Raw genomic sequence first — 20,643 nt, 5'->3', positions numbered from 1 at the left:
TTTCTTCGAAAGTGGAAGTCTATGGCTCTGTATAGCTTCACCAGCCCCCTGTCATTATCAGGCAATTTCCATAATACATTATCCGGATCAAATGGGATTCAGCCCGTGGTGCGAAATCCTCTCTTTATGTTTTCAGTAGAATTTGCTGAAATCTTAGTCAGTGTCTGCATCAGAAGAGATTGAAAAGTATCCTTGAAAATGGTCTCAAGAGTTCACTTCTACAATTCAATTAATATGGCTTACCACAGTGCTTTCATTGGTCTGAAACAGCTTGCATCCAGCAGCTGGAGGAGGTGGGTGCTATAAGGGTGAAGGAGAGGGAATGAAATATTGTTCCGCTCACATTCTACAATAACATATAAAAGCACGTGTCAGGATAAGTTGTTCTCAGTCATCAGTGTTGGCCTTTTTCACTTCTTCAAATAGGGCACAGCATTTGTAAAGAACCAGTCTGCAAGCATCAGTAGATCAAATCATCCAATCTTATTTGTATTGTAACGGTTTACCTGTGAGCCACCTTCTTGCCACAGGTCCCACAAATGCTCAGATTTGTGAATGGCGGGTGGAGGAAGCAGTTTACCATTGGCACTTGCTGTCATCATTATTGAAACACTAGATTTTGAAGAATCCATCCGTTTTTCAACAAGCTTAATTCCTTGTTTTGCAATTATCTGTTGCTTGCCCAGATCATCTGACATGTTGGTTTCATGATAGTTGATTATCTTGCTAGTTGGGAGATTCTTCAGCATTGGCTTTATATTGGAGAAATACATTTTAACAGTAACTTTGTTCACTTTGGCGTGAGCTCGTTTTATATTTTCTCGTAAACATATGGAGAGATCTTCCGAATGCCACTTGAGGAATAAATGCACCTGTTCTTCTTCTGACAAAATAGTAGAAAATCTCTTCTCTTTTCAGCCAGATTTATCAAGGTATCCTTTCACTAAATATCTAATATCCAATTTAATAAAAGAAAATCCTCAATGTGCAGCCCTCAAGATACATTGCTTCAGCATTTCTTTCTTCCACGTTTTGTACTGGTTATCCTCACAAATTTTATATGTATTTCCTGCACTTTATTTTGTAGAGTCCATCTAGGTGTACCATACAAATCATATGCTTTTCTATGTGGTAGTTTGCAACACTGAATATCAGGAAGAGTTTCGTCAAAAGTTCCACATCATAATTACACCATACTTTAGAACCTTTCTTGCCTTTATATGTTCTCAGCATTTGCCGAAATCTGCCGAAATCCCCACACAACAGTATACAATTGTGTAAAAACATCATTATTTTATAACTTTATGAAAAACTTGACAAACTTGTACAGCAATTGTCTCAATTCCCTAGGTTACTGATCTCGTTGACAACTGCAATTATAATATTTTTCCACTGGTTGCAACAATAGAAAGTTTCCACCTGATGATACTGCATGAACTTTCAACAATGAAACTGTTCATCAGATACTTACTTTGGTACACATTCAATCCCAAGTAAGTCACGTAATATGGGAAATACAGTCTTGTGCTTAAAGTAATTGGTGAAAATGAAAATTAGCAGCAGTTCATTGCTATGCAATGGGATAGAGCAAATAAAACATACTGTCCAAAATCCCCCCAGTGCGAAAAACCACCTCATTTGACAGAACTGATGTTTCTCGTGGTAAAATGACAGCTTTTTTTTTCTTTTTCCACAGGTCTTGCTGGTACCATATATTTCCTTGTAGACATTCTGCATCCATACGTAGCTGCATTTCCAGGGTACACTCTGTAATCATATTTAGAGAAGGGTTATCTGCTACTTTGGTGCAGTAGACAAGATAACAAATTTCAAATTAAAATAACTGTCTGCATACAGTGTCCTCTATTTGTGTTTTAAAATTTAACATAAAGCTTAATTAAATGTGTTGAAATTGCATAGACTGAAAAACTGAATGTTGTTACTGTGTAACTACCTGCATATGGTTTTGTATTCATATGCTAATTATCTTGAGCTGCTGTTAGAAAAGCTTGATTATGTGCCAAAGGTGGAAAAGGAAATATATTCTGCTTAAAGATGAAATGTCTCAATTGTATGTGCAAGCTTCATTAAATTTAAAATGTGAATCATTCTCAGTAAGTGTAATTGTTGTCTATATTACATTTATTATATCACATTATTTCACATACGTACTGTTAGAGCTGCTGGTGTAAGATAATTCATTATTACAGATACAATAAATACTGTAGTTAAAAACCTTACATGTATTCATTTATTGATCTGCATAAGAGCATTTAGAAACTACTTCAAATATTGATTTGGTTTTCAGTTCCATTTGTTCCATTTCAGTATTCAGTATTCAGTTTATTCACCATTGACCACTTACAGCGGAATAGGCCTGAACATTAAATATACAATTAACAATAACTTTACAGTAAAGTTTTTACAATTTAATTCCTTTTCTTTTAGGAATATTCTTATTTACTAATGTCAATGATTATTTCAAAATATTCTGTAATCTTATAAAATGGGTGTTTGAGTAACCAGTCATAAACTTTACATTTGAAAATATTACTGGTCAGTGACCGAGCAGATGCTGGAAGTTTATTGAAGAGTTTTAAATATACATTCATTATTTCCTGGTTTTTGTATGTTTTCCTGTCTCTATTTTCTTTTAGTTGATGCTATTGCAACAAGTATTTTTATTTGCAAAGACATGTCACCAGTCTTTTGACAGTAATGTAAAAAGAAAAAGAAATGACTACTTTGCAGTTTATAGAAGTGCCATAGCTTTTCTGGTGGATGGAAGTTAAATTAAATCAAAGTAAGTGTTAATAACATCTTTGTGAGATACATTCAGTGAAGAAACAGTATCTTAGTACCTCTAGGTCATATGTGAAGTCAAATTAACAGATCAAAATCATTTATTTGGCACTGTTCAATTGTACAAATATCCAAATGCAAGGTGATGACATGAAACTGGACATTGTATCTTCTAACAATGTGACGTGGTTGATAAGACTTCAACACTCTTCTTTTGATTATCACAAAGACATATGTGAAATTTTGTGATGCTGAAAAGCAATTTAGGTGGAAATACCAGGCTACTGGGTGTGGCAGTATGCTTATATTCTCTATCAAATTGACAGCAGAATTGACTTATGGGGCATCTGTTGATTGGAGGTCATTAGAAAAACAAGCATCTGAAATTGCAGCAGACGGCACCAGCCATATCAGTTTGTAACAAGCTTCACCCAACAGAAGTCCCGTATCACGTACATGCATTTTGTCCTTGACACGATTACCTTTCTGGAGATCAAGTAATTCGTCTGTATAAATAAAAGCATGATTTTGGAAGCAGAGATTGTTTGAAACTTAGCTCACTTAAATTGTTGATCTAAAATGCTCCTAGCTACCAGATTCCAGATTAATCTTACATTCGTTGGCACACAGAAGGAATTTTATATGATAGGCAAAATTGTGCCTAGTGAATTGGTGACAAAATATATAGTTGAATAATGGATTTATTGTCATGTTGACCTGTTGCCCTATAGCTGGATTTGCATAGAGTCAAATGTACATGTACCACTCAAATCCTGTAAAGTTTAACTTTCAGAAGAGTTTAGAGTCAGTAGCTTCTGTTAGGAAACTGATCTTGTTGCTAAGCTGTAGATTATATTAACTTGAGAGGTGGATTTTTAACCTTTCTTATATATATGAATTATGACATATGAAAGATGCCAGGCATAACAGTATTATTAATTGGATAGCTGCATTCCTGAATAGTCTTAGTTATGTGAACTATAACAAATACTTTCACTATATTCATCTAATGGGATTCACCAACTCTTTTTCAGTTCCATGTCAAAATGTGATACCAACAGAGCTCTTTCATTGAGGTAAACTTTCCACATTTGTGGCAATCTACTCCTGATATCTTCATTGCTTCCCAGACAGGAGAAGTCTTTCACTTCTGCCACTACTATACAGGATGTTTCAGAAGTGATGGTCAATGTTCAGGGATAAGACAGGAATGACCACTCGAAACAAAAAAGTAAAGTAAACATGGGCTCTAAAATGCATACGTTAAGAGCTATGAGCACTTGTTAATGTTTGCTGCTTTTAAACCCAACTCATCTAATGAATAAGTGCTTATAACTTGTAAGGTATACATTTTAGAGCCCATGTTTGCTGGACATATTTTTCTTGTTTTGGTGCTGTAGTATCATTGCCACAGATACTACTACAACGCCGCGCCAACACAAGGTTGGCAGCCTGTCATCTGCTGAGCACAACACACTCTAGCAGGCTGTGTAGCTCGACAGAACTGGATTATGCCTCATTCACTTCGCTAGATTTCAATCTAGGCAGACGCACTTTCATAATCAGCCCTCAACCAGTTCTGTAATGTTTGCATTGATTCTTTGAGGAGGGCCCATCAGGCTTAGTCCCTGAGAATATGTTGTATTAGTTCATGGTATTCCATGTTACGAGATTGTCAGTTTATAGTGGCAGCTGCAGTCCTACAAACTACTGAAGGTAAGTAATTTCATTGTACTATGTGTTTCTTGAATAATAATCCTTCTCTCTAACAGTGTGCCATACCGCATATTATTGCAACCTGGACTCCTTCAGCTCCTATCATCTCGGCCTCCTACTTATTTGCATTTAGTAATGAGCTGAAAACACCCACGCGTTTTGTGCCTCTAAACAGTGAGACACAATAGGTCCATACTACCACTTCCCAAACCACGGAAAGCAAAGAGCTTGCAGTAGAAGAGATTTATTTCACAGTACTGAAGATCAAGAATTGTTCGTAGCTGTCAAGGTATGTGTTTTAGAGCCTGTATTTACTTGACTTTTTCGTTTCAAATTATCTTTCCTGTCATAGTTCAGAAAGTAACATTCAACTCTCGATATTGTAATGTTGTACAGACGCGATATTGAAAGTAACACCAACCAGGTTTTATTTTGCTTCCGTATGAAGAGATCCACAATAACACTAAATGAAATAAAAACAGTATAAAGTCTCATAACTGTAGAACACATCAATGTACAATCTCATAGGTAAGCAGGGCTCTCTGGTGCACAGTCAGTCATGTATGGACAGAGTTGGTCACAGTGTAATGACCAACACCAGCATGGATGTTGATGTGCAACAAGTCACATAAGAAAAATTTTGGAAAGCATTAGCTACTACAAGCCAAGAGGAATTAAGAAGCAGACCAGCAAAATCAGAATGAATATACTCCAATCAAGAACTGAGAGGTGTTGGTGGCGAGCATAATAATTATGCAAAGGATCCAACACTTGGCTCAGTGGTTTATCCGGCCAGCTGTGGTGGACAAATTGAACAACCTGATGTAAGACAGGATCAATCGGGAAAGTTGCTGAAATCCGAGAACTGGTGTTGAGAAAACCATCCACAGTGTTTTGGGCTTCAATGTCTAAATGGAAATACAACAGTTCACCCTGATCAAATGTTGGACCAGGGCCACTCAGAAATCAAGAAAGAGCATCCACATTAGCATGTTGTGCTGTGCGTTGGAAATGAATCTTGTCGCTATAGCATGTTGAAAACAGAACCCAGTGTTGCAGGCAATTTGCTGTTTTGTCTGGTGAAGATACTAAAGGACTGAAAAGCAAAACCAGAGGATTATGATCAGTAATCAAAATTAAACTTAGAACTGTGTAGGTAAACATGATTTTTTGGCATGTACACAATAGCAAGGCTTCTTTCTCTATCTGAGAGTAACACTGTTGTATCTGATTCAGAATTTCGGAAGTGCACACAGTAGGGCATTCAGAACTGTCCACATATTTGTGTTTGGGAATAGCCCCAAGGCCGTACTGAGAGGCATCTGTGGCCAGAACAAGGTGTTGACCTGGCTGGAAGGTAACCAGACAACATGCCGAGTGTTATTTTGACCTTAATACAGTAAAGAAACACTTGCACGGGGGCAACCAGTGGAAATGGACATTTTTATGTAAAAGAGCATGAATTGGCTGGGCCAATCTGTCTCTACCAGGAAGAAATTTAGGGTAGAATGCAATCTTTTTGAGAAAGGCTTGCATCTCTTTGACATTGGTGAACATGGAAAAACTTTAATTGCATCGACATGTTGGCATAAATGCTGGAAGTCAGCATGTGGGTCTTCAAAACCAATATAGACAATAGAACACTGAAAAAATTTTGATTTGTCAAGTTATATTTAAAACTGTCAGACTGTAGCACCACAAACAAGGCATGAAGGTTCCACAGATGTTCATCTGTTGCAGAACCTGAGACCACAGTATCATCCAGACAGTTAATGTACCCCCGACATGGAGGCTCCGAGTTGCTCCAAAAATTGTTGGAAAATGGCAGATGTGCTAGCCATGCCAAATGTCAAGTGTTGGTATTGATATAACCAAAGGAGGTATTCACTATGAGGACACATTTGGAATTATCATCCAGAGGCAATTGTAGATAGGCTTCTGATCCCAGAAAGTCATGCTAAGAGTTCATCTGGACAGGATGAGGGATAGATATCAAAAATAAACTGTGAATTTACACTTTTACACTTTAAAATCACCACAGAGCCAAAGGTTGCTATTAGTTTTTTTTGACAATTACCAAGAGAGTAGACCATTCACTAAAGGAGACAGGCATGATAACACCCAAAGACTTAATCGATCTTGTTCTCATTTGACTTGCTCCTGTAAAGCTATAGGGGCTGGGCAGGCACAAAAGAAAAGAGGGGTGTGCTCTTGGTTTCATTGTGATGTTAACATTGAAATCTGTAGCACACCCTAAACCATCCAAAAACAGGGAGGAGTATTCTGAGCAGAGCACATCCAGTTGTTGGTATGGAACTTGTTCTGATACCAGATGCACTTCGTCAGAAATAGAGAACCCAAAACTTTTTAAGCCATCTAACCCAGACAAGTTTTTAGTGTTAGTATCATCCTCTACTAGAAAGGTCAAACAACTGCTTTGTACAATATGGAATTAGAAAACTGTTCCAAAATGGGCATTTGTTTTTTGTTGTAAATCACCAATTAATTTGAGACAGGGGACAATGTCAGCGATCTGAAATACTCCACATGGGTTTGAGAATTTAACAAAGTCACTGCTGCAACCACGTCCACTTACATTTTTAACATCTTGTCCATCACATGTACTTCAATATACAGTTTGTTTGGGGCTGCCATCACTTGGAAAACAGTGTCCACATTCATCTTCATGTCTCGTGAACGAGTTTGAGAGTTGCACAGAGATACAATATGTCCATCGCCCCCCCTCCCCTCCCCCCACACACACACACATCACCCATTGCTTTGGGCACATGGGCCACTCATGTTAAACAAAACACTAAGGGCACCACAGAAGAGGAGCACACAGCTGATATTGTGATGCTGACTGCTGCTGTTTAGCACTGCAATGCCCCATGTGGTGAGGAGACAACGGTTCCACAGCCATGACGTCCCTGTGAGCAAATCAATGGCAGCCGAGGAGGAGAGCAAGCAATGACAGCTACTTCACACCATGCTTCTGTCTGATTTCCTGCTGCCCTAGATACTTCAAAAGATGGAGCAATGTTCAGGACATCTATGAGAGAGGAATTTCCCCATTGTAAAGCATGTTCACGACCTATGAAATCAGTATACGAGCCCCAGTGGGCCTCAGTAACAAACTGGCAACAATGGCTAAGTACATGAAGTTCTGATGCCCAAACTCTGTATGACTACTGCAGCCAACGGGTGAACTTGACCCAAGCAGCAATAACGTAAGTAAGTTTGCAATGATAATTAGAGAGCAATTGACATATTTCATCAAAAGAGAGACGAGCTGGTTTGCGTAGAGTAGCTACCTGATACAAAAGATGACAGAAATGAGGAGGAATCCATGACAAAAATAAAGCCTTATACAAGTTGCGGTCTGCAATTTCAAAAGTCTGATATGCAGCCAAAGTCATTTTTCATATGCTTTCCAATCTTACGCAGAATGACATATCAAGGAAACAGTGGGGGTTACATCAGTGACAGTGGAACCCCATCAGTAAGAGCTCGCTGTAGTTCAACAAAAAAAATGAAGAACTACTTTCACTGACATGTTGGCTGTATATTGAACAAAAAAGAAAGAAACATAAGGAGTAGAATACCACACTCGTCACCAGGTATGTTGTAATGTTGTACAGACACAATATCAGAAGTAACACCAACCAGGTATTATAAACTTCCACATGAAGAGATCCACAATAACACAGAACGAAGTATGGAACAGTACAAGGTCTCATAACTATAGAGCACATCAATATACAGTCTCATAGATAAGAAAGTAAACATAAGTGGGGCCGAGGACCTGGTGTGCTGGGCTTATATTGGGCTGTTGTGCACACAGCACAGCACTTGCTACACTGTCTGTCCATGTGCAAGGTGACCTCTCCAGGTCAGCCATGGCAGCACTTGTATTGCTTGCTGTTTGATTTTGTGTGCTCACTTTATAGGGTTACAACACTTGACAATCTGACCCAGTTGGAGATAGCAATACATAGATATTTCCACCATTGGGTGGCTGCCAACATTTATAAATTCTCTTCTAGTTGAACAATTTTTATGCTGTTTTTCTGCTTTCCAGATAAATATGTAGATGAGAATTGTGTCCCTCAGAGAAATGTTTCAAGAATATCCTTGTGTATACTGCAATAAAAAGCTCGTCATCTGCAGTAAAGCATTCAGCCCTTTGCTTGTTAGGTGTAATGGTTTTGGTATAATTTTCAAATCCTCCAACCTGACAGCTACAGAATGTCACTTGCAGGTAACTCTTCAGAGACTTGGCAAAAGCTACTGGTTTTAACTTTCCTAAAAAAAATACTATGTAATTTTAATTGTTGTTTATTTTACCACAGCTTCTTTGGGGGGTCACTGTTCTTGACTTTAACAAGTTGATGAGGTTATTGTGTTTGATTTTTTATTTGGTTGTCACACCACAAAGATATTGTGGCAAGGACACTTAGAGCATTAAACGTCTCAGTGGTAGGATCTTGCCACAGATAGGTCCTGCATGTTGTAGTTTTATAAAGTGTTTATTCTGTCCCACCTAGACTACAGCTGTATGGTTTACAAACCTGCTTGACTTGAAGATGCCGGACAGTATCCACCATGAGGGCACAAGATTGGTGAATGAGGAGTACAGAACAAATGCAATTCCCAGCCTCAGTGGAAAACTAGGTGAGCCACTTCATTCCACAGAAGACAACTGCTCATGAAGTAACATATACACTATACACTATGTGATCAAAAGTACCTGGACACCCCCAAAAACATGTTTTTCATATTAGGTGCAGTGTGCTGCTGCTTACTGCCAGGTACTCCATATCAGCGATCTCAGTAGTTTTAGACATCGTGAGAGGGCAGATTGGGGTGCTCCGTGGAACTCACAGACTTCAGACATGGTCAGGTGATTGGGTGTCACTTGTGTCATATGTCTGTACACAAAAGTTCCACACTCCTAACATTCCTAGGTCCACTGTTTCTGTGGTGATAGTGAAGTGGAAACATTGAAAGGATATGTACAGCACAAAAGCGCATAGGCCGACCTCGTCTGTTGACTGACAGAGACCGCCGACAGCTGAAGAGCGCCATAATGTGTAATAGGCAGACATCTATCCAGACAATCACACAGGAATTCCAAACTGCATCAGGATCCACTGCAAGTACTGTGACAGTTAGGTGGGAGATGAGAAAACTTGGATTTCATGGTCAAGCAGCTGCTCATAAGCCACACATCATACCGGTAAATGCCAAATGACACCACTCTTGGTGTAAGGAGCATAAACATTGGATGACTGAACAGTGGAAAAACATTGTGTGGAGTGATAAATCACAATACACAATGTGGTGATCCGATGGCAGGGTGTGCGTATGGCAAATACCTGGTGATTGTTATCTGCCAGTGTGTGTGTAGTGCCAACAGTAAAATTCGGAGGCAGTAGTGTTGTGGTGTGGTCGTGTTTTTTCATGGAGGGGGCTTGCACCCCTTGTTGTTTTGCATGGCACTGTCACAGAACAGGCCTACATTGATGTTTTAAGCACCTTCTTGCTTCCCACTGTTGAAGAGCAATTCAGGGATGGCGATTGCATCTTTCAACACAAACAAACACCTGTTCGTAATGCACGGCCTGTGGCGGAGTGGTTACACGACAAACACATCCCTGTAATGGTTTGGCCTGCACAGAGTCCTGACCTGAATCCTATAGAACACCTTTGGGATGTTTTAGAATGCTGATTTCGTGCCAGGCCTCACCGACGAACATCGATACCTCTCCTCAATGCAGCACTCCATGAAGGATGGGTTGTCATTTCCCAAGAAACCTTCCAACACCTGACTGAACATATGCCTGTGAGAGTGGAAGCTGTCATCAAGGCTAAGAGTGGGCCAACACCATATTGAATTCCAGCATTACTGATGGAGGGCGCCACAAACTTGTAAGTCATTTAGAGCCAGGTGTCTGGATACTTTTGATCACATAGTGTCTGTATTGAAAACCAGACACCACTACAAAGTACGATTATTCAAATGTCTATTGAGCACTTTGTGACATACCTGGCCATAAATCAGCTTGTAGTTCCTCAGGGGAAACGATCACGGTGAAAAATTGGCAGTAAGTATGGGTAGGTACAGCACACTGTCTACATCCAGTAATGTGGTCGATACACACATTTGGTTTCACAGGTTGTATTTCCATGAACGTCAGAACCGCATCCCACTGAATTAGTTATTGCCAATCTGTGTCTTAATTACATAATTATGAGGGTAATCCCAAAAGTAAGGTCTCCTATTTTTTTATAAGTACATAGAGCTGTTTATTTCTACAATGGTTTACATCAGTTTACAGCTCTAACATTTAGCTATTTTTTGACATAATCACCATTTCTGTCGATGCATTTTTGTAGATGCTATGACAGTTTTTGTATACCCATGTCATACCAGCTCGCCGCCATGCTGTTCAGAAAGTTATGAACCTCTTCTTTCACCTCATCATCGGAGCTGAATCGCTTTCCGACCAAATGTTCTTTTAACCTAGGGAACATGTTGTAATGTAACAGGCTACTGAAACTACCGATACCACTGGCTGGCGAGGTGTGCGGTGCCGTCAATCAACTTGAAGGAGCAAGTGAACTTTAACTACGTAAGCATAAAGTGAAATATTATTATTTTGTTACAAAACTGTTAATATGACGACAATAATGAGGTATATTGCCACAGAATTATATTATAAACACTTTTCATTTTTCATACTGTTGTTGTTGTTGTTGTTGTTGTGGTCTTCAGTCCTGAGACTGGTTTGATGCAGCTCTCCATGCTACTCTATCCTGTGCAAACTTCTTCATCTCCCAGTACCTACTACAACCTACATCCTTCTGAATCTGTTAGTGTATTCATCTCTTGGCCTCCCTCTACGATTTTTACCCTCCACGCTGCCCTCCAATACTAAATTGGTGGTCCCTTGATACCTCAGAACATGTCCTACCAACCAATCCCTTCTTCTAGTTAAGTTGTGCCACAAACTTCTCTTCTCCCCAATCCTATTCAATACCTCCTCATTAGTTATATGATCTACCCATCTAGTCTTCAGCATTCTTCTGTAGCACCACATTTCGAAAGCTTCTATTCTCTTCTTGTCCAAGCTAGTTATCGTCCATGTTTCACTTCCATACATGGCTACGCTCCATACAAATATTTTCAGAAACGACTTCCTGACACTTAAATCAATACTCGCTGTTAGCAAATTTCTCTTCTTCAGAAACGCTTTCCTTGCCATTGCCAGTCTATATTTTATATCCTCTCTACTTCGACCATCATCAGTTATTTTGCTCCCCAAATAGCAAAACTCCTTTACTATTTTAAGTGTCTCATTTCCTAATCTAATTCCCTCAGCATCACCTGATTTAATTCGACTACATTCCATTATCCTCATTTTGCTTTTGTTGATGTTCATCTTATACCCTCCTTTCATGACACTGTCCATTCCGTTCAACAGCTCTTCCAAGTCCTTTGCTGTCTCTGACAGAATTACAATGTCATCGGCGAACCCCAAAGTTTTTATTTATTCTCTATGGATTTTAATACCTACTGCAAATTTTTCTTTTGTTTCCTTCACTGCTTGCTCAATATACAGATTGAATAACATCGGGGATAGGCTACAACCTTGTCTCACTCCCTTTCCAACCACTGCTTCCCTCTCGTGCCCCTCGACTCTTATAACTGCCATCTGGTTTCTGTACAAATTGTAAATAGCCTTTCGCTCCCTGTATTTTACCCCTGCCACCTTTAGAATTTGAAATAGAGTATTCCAGTCAACATTGTCAAAAGATTTCTCTAAGTCTACAAATGGTAGATACGTAGGTTTGCCTTTCCTTAATCTAGCTTCTAAGATAAGTCATAGGGTCAGTGTTGCCTCACGTGTTCCAACATTTCTACGGAATCCAAACTGATCTTCCCCGAGGTCAGCTTCTACCAGTTTTTCCATTCGTCTGTAGAGAATACGCATTAGTATTTTGTATCCGTGACTTATTAAACTGATTGTTCGGTAATTTTCACATCTGTCAGCACCTGCTTTCTTTGGGATCGGAATTATTATATTCTTCTTGAAGTCTGAGGGTATTTCGCCTGTCTCATTCATCTTGCTCACCAGATGGTAGAGTTTTGTCAGGACTGGCTCTCCCAAGGCCGTCAGTAGTTCTAATGGAATGTTGTCTACTCCCGGGGCCTTGTTTCGACTCAGGTCTTTCAGTGCTCTGTCAAACTCTTCACGCAGTATCGTATCTCCCATTTCATCTTCATCTACATCCTCTTCCATTTCCATAACATTGTCCTCAAGCACATTGCCCTTGTATAGGCCCTCTGTATACTCCCTCCACCTTTCTGCTTTCCCTTCTTTGCTTAGAACTGGGTTTCCATCTGAGCTCTTGATATTCATACAAGTGGTTCCCTGTTCTCCAAAGGTCTCTTTAATTTTCCTGTAGGCAGTATCTATCTTACATTTGTCCTCTAGCCATCCCTGCTTAGCCATTTTGCACTTCCTGTCGATCTCATTTTTGAGACGTTTGTATTCCTTTCTGCCTGCTTCATTTACTGCATTTTTATATTTTCTCCTTTCATCAATTAAATTCAGTATTTCTTCTGTTACCCAAGGATTTCTACTAGCCCTCATCTTTTTGCCTACTAGGTCCTCTGCTGCCTTCACTACTTCATCCCTCAGAGCTACCCATTCTTCTTCTACTGTATTTCTTTCCCCCATTCCTGTCAATTATTCCCTTATGCTCTCCTTGAAACTCTGTACAACCTCTGATTTTTTCACTTTATCCAGGTCCCATCTCCTTAAATTCCCACCTTTTTGCAGTTTCTTCAGTTTTAATCTACAGTTCATAACCAATAGATTGTGATCAGAGTCCACATCTGCCCCTGGAAATGTCTTACAATTTAGAACCTGGTTCCTAAGTCTCTGTCTTACCATTATGTAATCTATCTGAAACCTGTCCGTATCTCCAGGCTTCTTTCATGTATACAACCTTCTTTTATGATTCTTGAACCAAGTGTTAGCTATGGTTAAGTTGTGCTCTGTGCAAAATTCTATCAGGCGGCTTCCTCTTTCATTTCTTAGCCCCAATCCATATTCACCTACTATGTTTCCTTCTCTCCCTATTCCCACTACTGAATTCCAGTCACCCATGACTATTAAATTTTCATCTCCCTTCACTATCTGAATAATTTCTTTTATTTCATCATACATTTTTTTTAATTACTTCGTCATCTGCAGAGCTAGTTGGCATATAAACTTGTACTACTGTAGTAGGTGTGGGCTTCGTGTCTGTCTTGGCCATAATAATGCATTCACTATGCTGTTTGTAGTAGCTTACACACACACCTATTTTTTAATTCATTATTAAACCTACTCCTGCATTACCCCCATTTGATTTTGTATTTATAACCCTGTATTCACCTGACCAGGAGTCTTGTTCCTCTTGCCACCGAACTTCACTAATTCCCACTATATCTAACTTTAACCTATCCATTACCCTTTTTAAATTTTCTAACCTACCTGCCCGATTAAGGGATCTGACATTCCACGCTCCGATCTGTAGAACTCCAGTTTTCTTTCTCCTGATAACGACGTCCTCTTGAGTAGTCCCCACCCGGAGATCCGAATGGGGGACTATTTTACCTCTGGAATATTTTATCCAAGAGGACGCCTTCATCATTTAACCATACAGTAAAGCTGCATGCCCTCGGGAAAAATTATAGCCGTAGTTTCCCCTTGCTTTCAGCCGTTCGCAGTACCAGCCCAGCAAGGCTGTTTTGGTTAGTGTTACAAGGCCAGATCAGTCAATCATCCAGACTGTTGCCCCTGCAACTACTGAAAAGGCTGCTGCCCCTCTTCAGGAACCACACATTTGTCTGGCCTCTCAACAGATACCCCTCCTTTGTGGTTGCACCTATGGTACAGCTATCTGTATCGCTGAGGCACGCAAGCCTCCCCACCAACGGCAAGGTCCATGGTTCTTGGCTATGTTTTTCATATATGTATACGTGTGATGTGTAAAATATCGATATACAACCAAGTCTGGCAGTACTGCACAGTTTGTAAGCTCTGTGAACAGGAGCCGGTTGTTGGCAGGTGTAGAGACAATGGGCAGTTGGTATTGAGATGTTTTGTAATACGCATGATTTGAGAAGGGCAAGGATAGAGGGAACGAAATGATGTATTGGAATAGCTGTTACATTGAAAATCATTGAACATCCTTATGATCAGCATTTATAAAATAAAAGTTGGAAGTTTAACTATGTGTCAGTTCTTACACAGCTAAATACACACCCTGGACCTCAAATTGATTTAACAAACAGCAGATGGTGAGGTTCATCACTGGACGACGAGCGTGCAACAACGACCAATAAAGGTAAGAAAGTTGTGTTACTCTAAATTCAAATTCTGATGATACCTATCTTTCTCCATGTCTTCAACTCTGTATGTACTCTGTTGTTAGAGTGAACAGCGTGACAGGGACTGGTGGTCGACTAGGCACACCAGGGAGACCACACAGGTTTAAAATGATAATTTGTAGCTTAATATACTACTACTGATAATAATTAATATTTATCCCCCGGAGAAAGAGGTGCATTACAATGTGATAGTTACTGGGCGCCAAGTCAGAGCAATGGTTTGCTGAGCAATGTGTGAGCGAGCGTTGTCATGGAGAATGTGTACACCCTTGCTCAACATTTCTCTTCTCCAGCTCTGAATTGCCTGTTTGAGTTTTTTCAGAGTCTCACAGTACCTGTCAGCGTTAATTGTGGTCTCAGCAATTCAGCTCCGACAATGAGGTGAAAGAAGAGGTTCATAACTTTCTGAACAGCATGGTGGCAAGCTGGTATGACATGGGTATACAAAAACTGCCACAGCATCTACAAAAATGCGTTGACAGCTGTAAACTGATGTAAATCATTGTAGAAATAAACAGGTCTATGTACTTATAAAAAAATAATAGGCCTTACTTTTGGGATTACCCTCGTAAATTCATTTACCAGGTATTCGCATACGGCACCTTCTAATATACAGCAATAGTCACTGTGCAGTATAACATAACCAACCCACAACAGTCTCACTCCAATGAATGGTACTTATGGCACTTTCATTTTATAGTTAACCACTAATCATTGTTAACTGTCCCACTTCACTGTCTGTCTTCTTATCCGTAACAACACATCATTGCATTGTTAAATTATTACAGTTCTGACTGGCATGGGTTCCACTCTCGAAATCTCTGAGCAGACTGACTTCAAAATGGTTTCAGGCCCAGTGCTTATGTCGATTTGCAAAAATGGGATTAAAGTTTCACATTGTTAAATACATAAATTTGATAATTTACAATTAGAATACTATTTGAATAAGAGTTTTGACTGAAATAAGCCTTCTTGATGAAGGAAACCGCAAAAATATCTAAATAAACAATACCATGCATAAAAGTGTTAATTACCCAGAACCTAATTATGTGCCGATGTTCGTACTAGGTTTTGAAATTAGCTACATTAACACTGTAAGTATTTCTACATGTTATTTTCCTAACTTTATCAGCAATATAGTAATTACATCTGTTTACAAGCCACCAATGTGACTCGAATAGGAAATAATTACTGTTAATTAACTGAACTGAGCTTTAGCAAAACTAGTTACTTGAAGTGGTTGAAATTAATTAGGGAATTATTATGACTAAAAATGTAGAAAAGTTGGGCATGGTCTTATATTCGGAATTACAGAATGACAGCTTTATTTTTATGACTCATCTCTCATGAACACTAATGATAATTAAGAAAGCAAAAAAATATCATTTAAGGACGCAAATGACAAAACAAAATGGAAATTGGTCCCAGCTTGCTTTGCTACACCATTTCCACAGCTCACAAGCGAGCAATTAAATTCTTTGCAGTCCGAACAAAAGAGCAACTCATGAGTCTAGTTGTGGCAAATTTAAGTGTTTTAATGCAAAGTTGAAGCAAGTTTTTGCCCTGGTTAACTGGGCTGAGGGTTGATTTTAAAACTGATTAATTACATAAAAGAGTTGTATTCGTAATTATGTTTTTAAAGAAATATTTTGCTATATTTTGAATGAGTATCTTGAATTTACTGGATTTTGAGATTGGCTTCTACCAGTTTTTTCATTCTGCTGCAAACACTTCATGTTTTGTAACCATGCCTTTTTAAATTGATGATCAGTAGTACTCACACCTATCAGCACCTATCTTCTTGGGAATTTCGAATCATAACATTCTCCCTGAGAAGTTGGGGTGTTTCCCTTGTATCAGATATCTTGCACACCATATGGAAAAGTTTTGTCTTGGCTGGCTCTCTCAAGGAACTCAATAATTTTGAGGGAATGTCAGCTACTCCCTGAGTCTTGATTCTTGTTAAGTCAACTACTGCTCTTTCAAATTCTTCTCACAGTATCATACCTCCCATCTTATCTTCTCCTGCTTCTTTTCTTTCTTATGATGTTGCCTGTGAGTTTATTTCCCTTATACAGATTCTCTACATTTTCCTTCCATCTTTCCCTTCCGCACATATTACTGGATTTTCATCTGAGTTCTTGACATTCTTACAGCTGCTTCTCTTTTTCTCCAAAGGGCTCAAATTTTCCTTTAGGGAGCATCTATCTTTTCACTAGTCATGCATGTTTCTACAGACTTGTATTTGTCCTGTAGTCACTCATGCTTAGCCAGTTTGCATTTTCTGTCAATCTCATTTTTTAGTGGTCTGTATTCACTTCACATCACCTTGTCCTGTGTTATCCAAGGATTTCTACTAGGCCTTGTCTTTTCACCTGTTTGATGCTCTGCTCCCTTCACTATTTCATCTCTTGAAGCTACCCATCGTCTTCTACTGTATTCCTTTTCCCTGTCCTAGCCAACCGTTGCCTAGTATTATCTCTGAAACTCTCAACAACCTCTGATTCTTTCAATTTACCCAAGTACCATATCCTTAATTTCCTACCTTTGTTCATTTTTTTCAATTTTAATCTGCAGCTGATAAACAATAAATTATGTTCAGAAGCCACACCAGCCCCTGGAAATGTCTTGCAGTTTAAAATCTAGTTTTGAGATCTCTGTCTTATCATTATATAATCAATCTGATACTTGAGGGGTAACATATCACTTTGGGAAAGTGATGTGTTATTCCTTCTGTCTCTCTAACTGACGAAGGATGTTCGTGACCTTGAACAAGCATTTTTGTTATTTTAGTAAATAAGTGTTTGTTGTGGGCTGCATATTATGTAGGAAATTTTGTTTCCTTTATGCATGTCATGAGAACAAAGTGGTCACTATGTATCTGCAAGGCAGAGACCATGGGCACTTCAATTTCCTGTGATGGAGATATCTGCTCATCGCAAAAGTTACTGCATAAGAAGGCTCATAGAAGACAGACAGAGCTAAATAACAGAGGAATATATATATTGTGAGCGAAAGGCAAAGGTCTTGAGTTCGAGTCTCGGTCCGGCACACAGTTTTAATCTGCCAGGATGTTTCAGTCATTAGAGGTAAGTAATGGTGACCACAAAAAACTTGTAGCCCATATAGGCCACCTCCATACACTAGCCATCCCTTTCCTTTCCTTTCTTCCCCTCTTCGTCTTCAGTTTCATATAATGTATAACAGCTGCAGATTATGTGTGGTGTCTTTTTCTTTCAGGCATTTCTGAAAGAACAGACCCCTCGCATTCATGTAATTTGATTAGCCTAGCTGGGCAATGGATCCACCTTCTTCAGTGCAGATCCACAAATACATCTGAGCTCCTGTGGGAATCTCAGAGAGTGAACATGGAGGAAATGGACAGGGACTGAGGATAGATGGTCCTTGACGAAAATATTAACTGGGTGCGAGGTGTGCCAAGATAGTCTGCACAGATGTGATAACACTGTGTCCCAAATGGCACAGTGGTTAATGCACCTGCCTAGTAAGCAGAAGATCCTGGGTTAAAATCCTGATCCAGTACACATTTTCACTAATCACTGCAGATTCTGCATAATGTCTCAATGCAGCTGACAGGAGTGATCCCCTCCCTTTCCTTTCCTTCCAGTCTCCACCTTCAATTTCCATTTAAAACATTATTTAATAATTTCACAAGAGGTACAGGTACATAATATTTATTTAGTATCCACCCCTAAGGTAGTGATGGAAGGTACTACAACAGAAGAAGTAAATGAATTACTGGAACAAATATTGGCAAAATCTTGAGAGTTTAATATTGTAATGAGGGATCAGAAAGAGGAATTAAATGGTATTTTATTTGAATATAAAGAGGTGTTCTCTGATGAACCATGCATAATAGAGGAGTATGTATGTAAGATTAAAGTAAAAGATAACACACTGTTCTTTTGCAAACCATATCCTATCCCTATGAACCTATGGTCAGCAGTCCAAGGAGTTATTCACAAGATGATAGCAAACAGCATTGTAGAATGCAGTCAGAGTGCATACAGCATTCTGTTGTTCGTTGTCAGACAACCAGCTGGAGGATTATGCCTGATGTTGAGTGCCAGGGCATTTAACGAACATATAGAGACTGAAAGGGACACCCAGTGAGAATCAAAGAATTGTTAGGGAAATTCGAAAAAGTGAAATTATTTAGCTCATGGATTTGACTGCTTGTTATTGGAAGGTCCAGTTACATAAAGATTCAAGACCTTATACAGCTTTCTTATTAGAAGGGAAGTCATTCAATAGAGGGTACTTCCTTTCAGGTTCAATATTTCTGTGACAATTTTCATATGTGCACTAGATAAAGCATAGGGGATTATCTAGTGCAAGAGTTGATAATTTATGTGGATGATGTATCAATAATATCTAAGTCCTGGAAGAATCGTTGCATCCTGTTGAGAAAGACACTGAAAAACTTACAGGAAAATGGCATGGCTATAAAGTTAGCCGAGTCTCATTTTGGATGAGATGAAGGGTAAAACCAGATCCTGAATGAATAAGAGCAGTAAAGGATTGCCTTAAGCCACAAAATGTGAAACAGTTACATTCATTCCTAGATTTGGCTGAATTCTATAGGCAATTTATAAAGAGCCAACCAATGAATGATCCATGTCTTCTACCATTATTGAAACAGTGAACCAAATGGGTATGGAATGCAAGCGCAGTGGAGGCATTTCAAAATATAAAATAATATCTAGTGAATGCTTCAATTCTAAAACATCCAAGGAAGAACCAACCATTTAAATTTGCTACTGGTATATTTGAATACGGAACTGCATGCAAATTGTTCCAAGGTGAGTGGAATCCAGAGAGAGGTGAGCATGATATGATAGCATTTGCTAGTAAGAGTTTGAATAAGCATGAATTGAACTACACAGCAATGTAAAAGGAGTTACCGGCCATAATATGAAGTATACAAGAATTCCAAACTTTTAATATGGGGGATCACAAATAGTCAGTTATGTTAATCACAAAACCTTGGCATTCCTCATGGAAAGAAGGTTATTTCACAGCCATCTAATGAGATGGGTGTTATTTCCGCAAGAGTTCCTGATACTGATAAGGTACGTAAAAGGAACACAAAATGCAGTGCCAGATGCTTTGTCCCAATTATCATTGGGACTGTGATTGCTGTGTTCGGATGAGGGCTGAGTTGGCATCCCTTCGCTCACAGCTGCAGGCGGCGCTGACTTTGGTTGTGCAGCTTGAGGCTGTTGCCAATGGGCACCACTGTGGGAAGCCGGAATTGGGTATCACAGGGATGTCAACCTCGTCCCATCTGTCCCCAGATCGGTCTGCCGCTGTGGTTGCCCCGGTTGCTGCCCGCAGTGGGGCTGAGCCCTCGCCTGTGGTTGATTGGGAGGTCATTCCAAGGCGTGGCAGGCAGCAAAAGACGTCCCCAGAGGCTGATCAGAAAGCCTCCCTGGTGCGTCTGACAAACAGGTTTCAAGTGCTGTCTCTGGCTGAGCCAGATGCAGCAGCCTGCCCTGTTTCAGAGGATGACTCTCAGCCTTCAAGGTCCGGGCAATCGCAGAGGGTGGGCTTATTGGTAGTTGGGAGCTCCAATGTCAGGCGCGTAATTGGGCCCCTTAGGGATATGGCAGCTAAGGAGGGGAAGAAATCCAGTGTGCACTCCGTGTGCATTCCAG

At 39.6% G+C, this 20,643-nt stretch overlaps 1 protein-coding gene across 1 annotated transcript in view; it reads left to right on the top strand.

The window, feature by feature from the left end:
- LOC126473877 (lanC-like protein 2) overlaps nt 1–2,240 on the top strand; it is a 145,539-nt gene extending 143,299 nt beyond the window's left edge. The window contains exon 9 of the mRNA XM_050101214.1: nt 1,697–2,240. Coding sequence (XP_049957171.1) covers nt 1,697–1,773 — 77 coding nt within the window. The 3' untranslated portion in view covers nt 1,774–2,240. The remainder of the gene's footprint in view (nt 1–1,696) is intronic.
- The last annotated feature ends 18,403 nt before the right edge of the window (nt 2,241–20,643 follow it).

Source organism: Schistocerca serialis, chromosome 4, assembly GCF_023864345.2.
Source record: "Schistocerca serialis cubense isolate TAMUIC-IGC-003099 chromosome 4, iqSchSeri2.2, whole genome shotgun sequence".
Lineage (NCBI taxonomy): Eukaryota > Metazoa > Arthropoda > Insecta > Orthoptera > Acrididae > Schistocerca > Schistocerca serialis.
Note: the sequence above shows the minus strand (reverse complement) of the source record. Positions and strands in the feature narration are given on the sequence as shown.